This window comes from Benincasa hispida, chromosome 9 (assembly GCF_009727055.1).
Source record: "Benincasa hispida cultivar B227 chromosome 9, ASM972705v1, whole genome shotgun sequence".
NCBI classification, from domain to species: domain Eukaryota; kingdom Viridiplantae; phylum Streptophyta; class Magnoliopsida; order Cucurbitales; family Cucurbitaceae; genus Benincasa; species Benincasa hispida.
This window is the reverse complement of record NC_052357.1, coordinates 33624032-33634451: the sequence shown is the minus strand read 5'-3', so window position 1 is coordinate 33634451 and position 10420 is coordinate 33624032. Positions and strand designations below refer to the sequence as shown.

Genomic DNA, 10420 nt, shown 5'->3' with positions numbered 1-10420 from the left:
CACAAGGGATCTACTCAAAAGGTTTAAAATCGATAATGCAAAAGTAGCAAAGACCCCGATGGGTACCACTACAAAGCTTGATAAGGATGAAAAAGGTAAAAACGTAGATATTAAAGCTTATAGAGGTATGATCGGATCCTTGCTTTACTTAACTACGAGTAGGCCTGATATTATGTTTAGTGTATGCATGTGTGCTAGATTTCAGATTTCAATCATGTCCTAAAGAACCACACTTGCATGCTGTAAAATGAATTTTTAAATATTTGCTTGGTATCGTTGATTTAGGCTTATGGTATCCTAAAAATGCATCTTTAGATTTGATTGCATATTGTGATGTTGATTTTACTGGTAGTCTAACTGATAGAAAAAGTACTAGTGGAACATGTCATTTTCTAGGTTGTTCTTTAGTATCTTGGTATAGTAAAAAGCAAAATTCTGTTGCATTATCTACCACTGAGGCTGAATATATTGTTGTTGCTAATTGTTGTTCTCAAGTTTTATGGATGAAACAAATGTTGCGTGATTTTGGTTTAAATTTTGAACAAGTACCAATCTTTTTTGATAATACTAGTTCAATTAATTTAACTAAAAATCCCATTCAACATTCTAGAACAAAGCATATAGATATTAGACATCATTTTCTTCGAGAGCATATGTAAAATAAGAATATTGTCATTAATTATGTTAATACTGAGAACCAGGTAGCAGATATTCTTACAAAGGCATTAAATGAAGAAGCCTTTTGTAAAAATAGACTTGTACTTGGTATTATTAAAATTGCCTAATTATGTTTGATAGGGGGAGCATTATTCATATTTCTATGAATTTATGTGTTATAATTTATTGAGGGGGAGCATTATTTGTATGATTAAGGGAGAGAAAAATCACTTGTATATCTTTTTGTTGATAACAAAAGGGGAAAAAATATTTTTGGTATTATGGTGGTTTGTCATCATAAAAAAGGGGGAGATTGTTAGCTTTAGGGCTTCAATCAAACCAAGTATTTTGATGATAAAAAACTCAGATTTTTTGTACTAACATTTTCAGTGTTTCAGAGTCACTATCTTGTAGAGCTCGGAAAGACGAAATTTGAATCGCTCAAATCGAAGTTCAAACGAGAAAGTTATAAGCAAAAAAAGATTGGAGAGAAAATCCAACGTGGCAGTGACACGTGGCACCTTACTGACATGGCATCTAACCTGGCACACAAACGGTCAATATTGATGATATGGCAGCTGACATGGCAGATGACGTGACCCTCCAACCGGTCACTTTTTGTTGACGTGGCACGTGATGTGGTAGTGACGTGGCGACCATGGACAAATGAGATAATGACAAGTGGCGGTCACCCAGCTTCAAGTGCGGACGCGCACGTGCGCCGCACGTGCCTGTGGTTTCTTCACAGAATGCAGTCGTGACGCTTAATCTCCTCCCCTGTGCGTGTGTGTGCTCATATCATCTGGTCAATTTTTATTTCTGATCCAATTTTCTCCAAATTCCATCAAATTTCAGACTTTTCAAAATTTGATTTCCTTCCTAATATTTCATCCTTCAAATCCTTTTTATTCTCCAATCTCAATTATTTCAAATCTTTCAAAATTCCTTTTCAAATCCTTTTCCCTTTCTATTTTTTTCATCTCCACCCTTCATTCAAAATTTATTCCTCTCGCCTATAAATTCGACTTGATTTTACTCTTCATTAACACACCAAAGCTATCAAGTCTTAAGCTCTCAATTCTCTCTACTCTCAATTTCTTGTCCTCCTTGCTCCTAAAGGCCTAGATTATTTTGTGAGTTTTTTTCTAAGTGCTCAACTTGTGTATTTAGCTTCAAGAGGTAATATTGTGAGTTTTCTTTTAATTTTTGGGAATTGTATTAAGGTGTGGGTAACACCTGGGTTGTGAGAAAAAGAAATTGTTTGATCCTAAACCAGTAAAAAAATCTTGGTTTTCTCTTTAGCCTAGAAAAAAAGAGTCGTGTGTCGGTTTGGTCCCCACCGCAAGGATCACTTAGTGAAATATCCAAGAAGAAGTCTTGGAGAGTGGAGTAGCAATTGCGAACCACTATATTCCCGGTGTTTTCTCTTCCTCTCTCTCTTTTATTTCTTGTTTTCAAATTTTTTTGCTTCTTGTCTTAGTTATTTTTTAATCTTTCCAATTGCATGATTTAATTTTTAGTGTGTTATTTAAATTTATCCTTGATTAAATTGTCTTTAAATTTGAAGTTATCATAGCTTGCATGATTTAAGTTTTGTCTTGCATAAATTTTCTTTAATCAAATTAGTGGGTTAACTTTATTGAGCATTGTTTGAAGATAAAATTATTTTTAAAAAAAAAAAATTGGTAGTCAACCCTACTCACCCCCTCTAGAGTTGTCTTTAGATCCTACATCAGACTCTTCGGTTGTCTCCAATCTCCGTCGTCTCGAGTCTCGACTCTCATCTCTCCATGTCCGACGGTCAAGTGTACCATCTCCGATTTTGCTATCTCCATTTTTTTTTACTCTGATTAGTTAGTGATTCATCTCTAAGTCTAAGTTTTGCCTTTTTTAAAAAAAAAAAAAAAAAAAAAAATTCAAATCTACACTTCTTCGTCTCCAAGATCGTCGCCTAAATTTCAAATTTCCACTTTTCAGTGACAGATTTCAAGGAGATTTCAAGGTTTGTAAAAATGTCTTTGTGTGCTTTGTTTATTTTTTTTGTTGGATTGTTAGTGGATTTTTTAGTACTTGTGTTGGTGGTTGTTTTATATTTGTCTACTAGCTTTGTTTATCGAATGTATATAGTTTGATTTGTCTACTTGATTGGTCTACTTGATTTGTCTGCTTGATTTGTCTGCTTGCTTTGTTTATTGAATGTCTAATTATAAATAGTCTTAGATTTTTCTTTTTTGGCTTGGTGATTATTCTGTTTTGAGTCTTTGACTATAATTTCTCAATTTTTATAGATTATGGACAACATTAGTGGACATCTTAGCCAAACAAGTCCTAGCCCTAGTCCTACTCTTCCTCATATCGTTACTAACACAATTGAAATTGGGAATTCAAGTAAACCACCACTACCTACTAAGAAGAGGCCTAGATCTACTAAGACAACCTCCACTATATGGGATCACGTCACAAATTTGGAAAAAATTAGTACAAGGTGCATATGCAATTATTGTGGTAAAGAGTATTGTTGTGATACTACTTCTTGTGGGACTAGCACATTATGGAAACACTTAAAAAATCAGTGTAAGAAGTATCCATATAAGGAGGAAGAAAAAGGACAAAGTATTTTAACTCTTCAACCTTTTAATGATGAAAAATGTGGTAGTAATTTTGTGACTACATTTTTTTAGTCAACAAGCATGTAGAGAAGTGTGTGCTAAGGTGTTAATTATTGATGAATTGTCATTCAAATTTAAGAGAATGAGGGTTTTAGACATTTTTGTAGTGTGTCTTGTCCTAAGTTTGACCCTCTTCAGGAGTAACAATTGCTAGAGACATCTATCATCTTTATCTTGAGAAAAAAAAGAAGTTGAAATCATGTAAGCAATTCTCAAAGGGCCAGTCTTACAACTGACACATGGACTTCATTGCAAAATGTTTACTACATGGTATTCATTGCATACTTCATTGATTTAGAATGGGTTTTGCATAAAAGATTTTGAACTTTTGTCAAGTTGCTAACCATAAAGGTGAGACGATTGGCAAGGTCATTGAGTATTGTTTGTTGGAATGAGGGGTTAATAAAGTCTTTTCCATAACTTTTGATAATGCAAGTTCAAATGATGAGGCTATTTTGTATGTTAAGAAAAGACTTAGAAGTTGGAAAACCCTAGTCTTGGAAGGTGAATCGTTACATATGAGATGTTGTGCTCGCATAATAACTTGATTGTGAATGATGGTTTGAAAGAAATGCATAATTCCATCACTAGTGTTCGTGATGCTGTAAGGTATGTAAGATCCTCTCCTAAGAGATTGACAAAGTTTAAAGCTTGTGTGGAGTAAGAGAAAATAGAATGCAACCTCTTGTTTGTTTGGACGTGGCAACAAGATGGAACTCTACTTATCTTATGCTTGAGTATGCACTCAAATTTGATCAAACTTTTCAAATATTAGAGGAAGAGAAGTTGGATTATCAAGACTATTTTACTGAAGATGGTCATGGAAAGAAGAGGGTAGGGCCACAAAGTAATTCTGATTGGAAAAATATTGAAGTGTTTGTCATATTTTTTAAGGTATTATATGATGTCACTACGAAGATAAGTGGTTCTTTATATGTGACTGCAAATTCTTACTTTCATGAGATGTGGGGTATTAATGAGCTTTTAATTCGTTAGAGCAAAGTATGATAAATATTAGGGTTCATTTGACAAAATTAATAAGCTTGTATTTCTAGCCGTGGTGCTTGATCCACGATACAAATTAGATTATGTATGCTTTTTCTTTGAAAGTATTTATGAGGATGTTATGGCTAGAGCTCTTGCTGATAGGATTGAAGCTTATTTGATGTGTTTGTATAATTTTTACAAATCACAAGTTGATGGCTTTGGTAATGATTTGAGTGTCCATAGTTGTGTTTATGAACAAGTTGAATCAAGTGATAGTTTACGACTATTGAGTTCGGGAATTATTGTTGAGACTGATCTGAGTGGTCTTATATTATCACGATACAAGAGAAGAAGAGAAAAAAAAAACATACTTTAGAATTGAGGAATGATGTGGATCGATATTTGTCTTGACCTTTGTGAAGAGCTAAGTAATCATTTTGATGTTCTGGGTTGGTGGAAACTAAATGACTATAAATACCGAGTTTTATCAAAAATTGCTCAAGATGTTTTTGTCGTTCCAGTGTTTACTGTGGCTTCTGAACCAGCATTTAGTACAGGAGGGAGGATTCTTGATTCTTTTAGAAGTTCATTATCATCTAAAACATTGAAGCTTTGATTTGTACACAAAATTGACATCCTTATTAGATCTTCCTCCACAGCTGAAGAAATGGAGATTTGTGAAAAAAATTGAGAGTGGTGCGTGGTGGCTCCAACTTAATTGTTATTCATTTGTTGCAATTTACTATGCATTTTTATATGGCATTATATACTTTTATATTGTTTTTCTAGATAATGTCCAGCCCCCCATCACAATACAAAAATGAAACTCCGTGGGTTTCGCAATTTTCATGGTAAGTTGAATACTTATATGATATATCTTTTTATTTTTTATTATTGGTTTATTTTATTTAAACTAACTTGGAATGTTTTTAAATTTTCAAGACTAAGTTGAATGCTTGGGATGCTAATAATTGTGGATTTAGAAGTTTGGTTCATAGTTTAGTCGTTGGTTTTTGTTATGTAATTCTATAGGATTAATAACTTATGTGGTCATGTATTGTATTCTATTAATGTTGTACTTTATGTTTGTGGCTAACTAGTAACTATGGATTCCTGGATATGTGGTTTCACATATATGGATATATTATACTTTATGTTTTAGAAATTTGATTCACATATATGTTTGTGACGACGGATTATGGATATGTCAATTAATGTTTAAAGACTATTTTACATTTATATTTATCTTGGATCAATGTTTTTATAATGGTTAAGTTGTCGTAAGATTTCTTAAAATCATAGAATGGGCTCAAATTAAGTGGAGTAAGATAGCACCTTATAGGAACTATCATTGACTTTGATTTGAGGGTCGATGAGCGTGTTCCCAAATCAATGGAGATCAATATTCAATTTGTAGATGGCGAAGAGATGATCAATTCGTTGAAGAAGAGACGATCAATTTGTTGAAGAAGGGATGATCAATTTGTTGAAGTTTTCTAGTCTTTGAATCTTCTGAATGCTGAAATCCCCTAGAGTTAGCAGACTCAAGTTTAAAGTGTTTATAATTGGGTTAATTTGAAATCAAAGACAAGGTTCATTTTATAATAGATTGGAGTTCATCACTTCCTTAAACCTTTCTAATATGGGACAACCAACTCTTCAAATATTTTTGCCAAAACTCAACTGTAGTTCCTAACAATGGATCTCTCGCTTATAAACATTCATATATCTATCAAATATAAAACTAAAAGGAAGGATACTAGCAAATACAAAAACTCAATATTATAGTTCTAATAGATTGTTAATTAAAGAAACAAGTCAAATTAATTAATAGGTTTAAGTACATATGAGATACAAAATCAAACATTTACTAGTCCATTAAATACGTTTAAAGTTAAATGGATATTGAACACAAATTAAAAGTTAAGAAACTCATTAAGGAAATAATTTGAAGATTGATCTAAATGTAGGTTCATGTATCTAACACGTGCAAATATGAGGATTTGAACTTCAATCTCAAAATAAAGAAATACACGTCAATTACTTTCAGTTATGCTTTAGATAATAATAAAGATTAAAACTAACTATATGTTCATGTCACCACGAGGCAATGACCTTTGCCATTGACTTAAGCATCGTTTCTTTTTTCTTTGTGAGGTGATTGTACAATTTTATTGGCACACACACGCTTGCAAAACAAAAAAAAGATAATACATGAGTTTTTCTCTACGTTACTTTTTATTTACTCCTTATCGTGTATAGTTTGTTTTGCTTTTGTCTATAAATGTTGTTTTGTTATGTATTTGTTGCATGTTTTTTTCTGAAAACATAAAAACATAAAAATTAAATTGAATATGGAATTAAAGATGAGATTTAATAAGGTAACACTTTAAGTGCATCAGTTATCATTTTTCATCCTAAACTTGGAAACAAATCCCCATTCATCCTCCTAAATTTCATCAAATATTTAATATATATATATTAATTCTCAATATGAAAATGAGCAAAAAAACCACACAAAATGGCAAATTCCATTATTCTTCCAGCCTCTTCTCTTCTACCTTTCGTCCTTTCACTTCTCTTCTTTCATGTTGTCGTTCCCATGCATGCAGCTTCCCCAAACGACGTCGTTTCCACCATCTGCCAAAGAACTAGAAACCCTCCCTTTTGCTCCAACCTCTTGAAATCTGCTCGCACCACAGACCTGAAAGGGCTAATCACTTTCACCATCAACCTCGCCCACACCAAGGCTACGGAAAGTCGAGCCCTCGCCCAGTTCCTGGCATCGAAGGCAGCCGACCCGAAGTTCAAGGAGCGCTACGCCTCCTGTGCCAAACACTACGACGACGCTGCCAGTGACCTCAACGATGCGAAGAACTATTTGGCCACAGGTGATTACGATGGCGTTAATATTCAGGCTTCTGGAGCCATGACCGAGACCGACGATTGTCAGGATAACTTCACGCAATCACCGATGGACGGATCGGGGTTGTCCAAACATGGCAAGGCTCTGGAAGATATTTGTAGTATCATCTTGGTTATAGCCAATATTCTCCTTGGACGTGTCTAAGGCCCTTTTCTTGTACTTTTTCATGATTTTGTGTACTATGAAGTTATTATGTATTTGGAATGTCCATGTACGAATAAAAGTCTGTTGATTTGAGTCCTATAAATTTACATTTGTTTTTTTTTTCCAATTTTTTTCTTTTCATATTTTTAAGATTTTACTAACATTATTTTAGGATAACATACATTTTTTATTCATGGGTCTAAAGGGTTGAGTTAAATTGACTAACAAAATAAATTAACCAAAAAATACTATTTTGTCATATAGATCAATTAGCTAACGTTATTTTCAAGTTTAAGGGACATTGATGTAATATAATGCTATTTTAAACAATAAGAAAAGAGAGACTAAAAGACAATTTAATCATAATAATTATTAAAAAAGAAAATCACAAGAGAAAAAAAGAAAATAGTAATCCACGTATCAGTAAAAGGTATCTTCTACATTCAAGAGATCTTTTTCCATATTAAGAAAACGTTTCTAGGATGAAGTGAGGAGAATTTTTACATTCCCACTTTACCCCTTAATTTTAACATAGGATCATTATACCCTTTGTTTTTTGTTTTTTTTTGTTTTTTTTTTTAACAAATCTATTTCAATATAATATCAAATCTTTCAAAACTTTCACACCTTCGTTCAAAACTTTCCAATAAAACCTCTTTTTCGTAAAATGCGACATTTCACCAAAAGACTTTTGTATGTATTTAATTAGTGTGAAGGGAGAGATTAGAGATCTTTGGGCAATCTACCTCCTCTCAAGAACAAAGGTAAGCACTATTGAAACGTTTATTGATAACATCTCTAAAGAAGTTTTCTAATAAAATATTTTCTGCTTGTGTATTTTTTGGGACTTTGATCAAAAACAAAGAAAATTACCATTAGCACGTGTATTTTATAACCTTAACCCAAAAAAAAGAAAAAAAACTAATTGATTATTAAACTCTATTAAACATTCTTCCTCTTTCAAAACAAAGGAAATCTTCATTGATGCGTGTTGCGTATTTTTTTTTTTTTACCTTTTGTTTTTATTTTTTCAGTTCTCTCCTTCTAATTGCATTTTCTTCGATATTATCTCTAACAATGTTTTTTTAAGAGAATTTATTTCAATCTACATATTTGTGTTTATGGCAATTATGTTCTCTCTTTTTTTTCGATTCTTCCTTCTACATTCTCAATAGTACTATAAGTTCTTTTCTATCAGCTTTATTTTGATTGATGTGTTTATTATTATCATGGAATATTGAATAGAGAACGGAGAGAAAATAAGAAAGGATGTAGAGGCAAGAGGGAGATATAGGAAAGATTTGAGAAAATGAGGATGAAAAATGAGATATGGAGGGATCCATTAACAAATGGGGAGATCTTTTTTTAATCATATTTAATTTTAATAGCAAACCATTTATCATTTTCTTGAATCTTATTGTTAATTAATTAATTTATTATATTCAATTCTCCTTGCATTTTTAAGGTGAGATTTTCTTTCGTCCTCCTTTTCCTTTCCCCTTCTCCAATAAAACATCTTAACTTTCTAAAAATATGCATGTAATTAGAGTTTTTTTTTTTAGGAAGAAAAAGTTGATTGGACTTGATGAGAAAAAGATGAGAATCAACAAGAGGGAGACATATAAGGGAAGATTTTAGAATAATAGAGAAGAATAGATTCATAGAGAAGTTCAAAGTATAATCTTTCTAATTTTAATTTTTAAAATATGATTGTTATTTAATTATGTTATACTTATTATCCCTATATTTTGAAAGAAAGTTGTTGGAAAAGTTTTAAGATATAACTTGAAAATAAAAATGATATTCATTAAAAAAATAATAAGGATAAAGATAATACTTAAAAAATAAAATTATTATAAATTATACAAATAGGATTGCATATAATGTGAGAAGAAAAACAATACTGGATTTCTTTGTTAAATAATTTATAAATTAAAATTTTATTTTACAATTTTAAATATAATACGTAATATCTTTTATGAAAACAATATTTAAATAATATCTTTGCCTACAAGATTTTAGGTATATGTTTTTTTCTTTGTACATAACTTTCAGAGACTAAAACAGGACTGTGGAGGAAAATCTGTCTTCCTATTTTCCCTTAAACTTTCTATGGAATTCTTTTTTTTTTCTTCTCTTCAAACAATTGCAATTGTTTCTTAAGAGATATTCATTTAAAGAAATTGAAATAAAATTCATCATTATGAGACTGACTACTTTGACGATAAATATATGATAAACATTAAAATAAAAAAAATGTTACATTATCCATATTACATTACCAAAATTCAAAATATATATACATTTATTTGATAATTTAATATAACTTACACAATTTTTTCTTTTGAACTTTGTACTATATCTATATATAATGAAAAAACTATACAATTCTTATTACATGTTAAAAGTTTATTCATATGTTTTAAAATTATTAATTAAAACTATGAGATTTCACGTGATTGTACATGTTCTTAAACAAATTATTAAAAATGTTGGAACCCCAAATTTGGAATAAAATAAAGGATAAGATATTCAAGGGAAACAACTACATAAACAATGGCGCAAGTAATAGGAAGATGAGAACATAACACTCACGTAGAATGTCCTTTCTCCTTGTGGGGATCCCCCTCCTAATAGGGAAAGATATCTTTTTTTGGAGGGAAAAAGGGAAGAGAGGAGTGGAGGAAAAAAAAAGTATTGTTGTGCGTAACTAAATAGGACAGGGAATGAGAAGTCTCTGTCACGTGTCTTGGTTGTCACTTTTCTTTAGTTAAAGTATACAAAACACTCCTAAACTTTATATTTTATGTCAAAAATATCATTGAATCTTTAAAAATTTCAAAAATACTGTCAAACTTTCAAAAAGCATTAAAAAATACTCTTACTATTACCTTTGGATGGAATCCATTAGTGTTTTTTGTATCAAAACTACTCTTGAACTTTCAAAATTTTCAAAAATACTCTTAAACTAAAAAATAAAAATATCATTATCGTTAGTATACGGACAAAAACTGTTAATACCCTCCTACTTCTCTAT

The 10420-nt window shown here is 31.3% G+C and overlaps 1 protein-coding gene across 1 annotated transcript; it reads left to right on the top strand.

Annotated features, from left to right (window-relative positions):
* Positions 1-6834: 6834 nt before the first annotated feature.
* LOC120084674 (pectinesterase inhibitor-like) lies at positions 6835-7383 on the top strand. Its single transcript, XM_039040483.1, has one exon. The coding sequence runs from the start codon at positions 6835-6837 to the stop codon at positions 7381-7383; it is 549 nt and encodes a 182-aa protein (XP_038896411.1).
* Positions 7384-10420: the final 3037 nt, after the last annotated feature.

Excerpts from the sequence above, each read along its gene's own strand:
- LOC120084674 (XM_039040483.1), top strand. The coding sequence starts at position 6,835 with ATGGCAAATTCCATTATTCTTCCAGCCTCTTCTCTTCTACCTTTCGTC.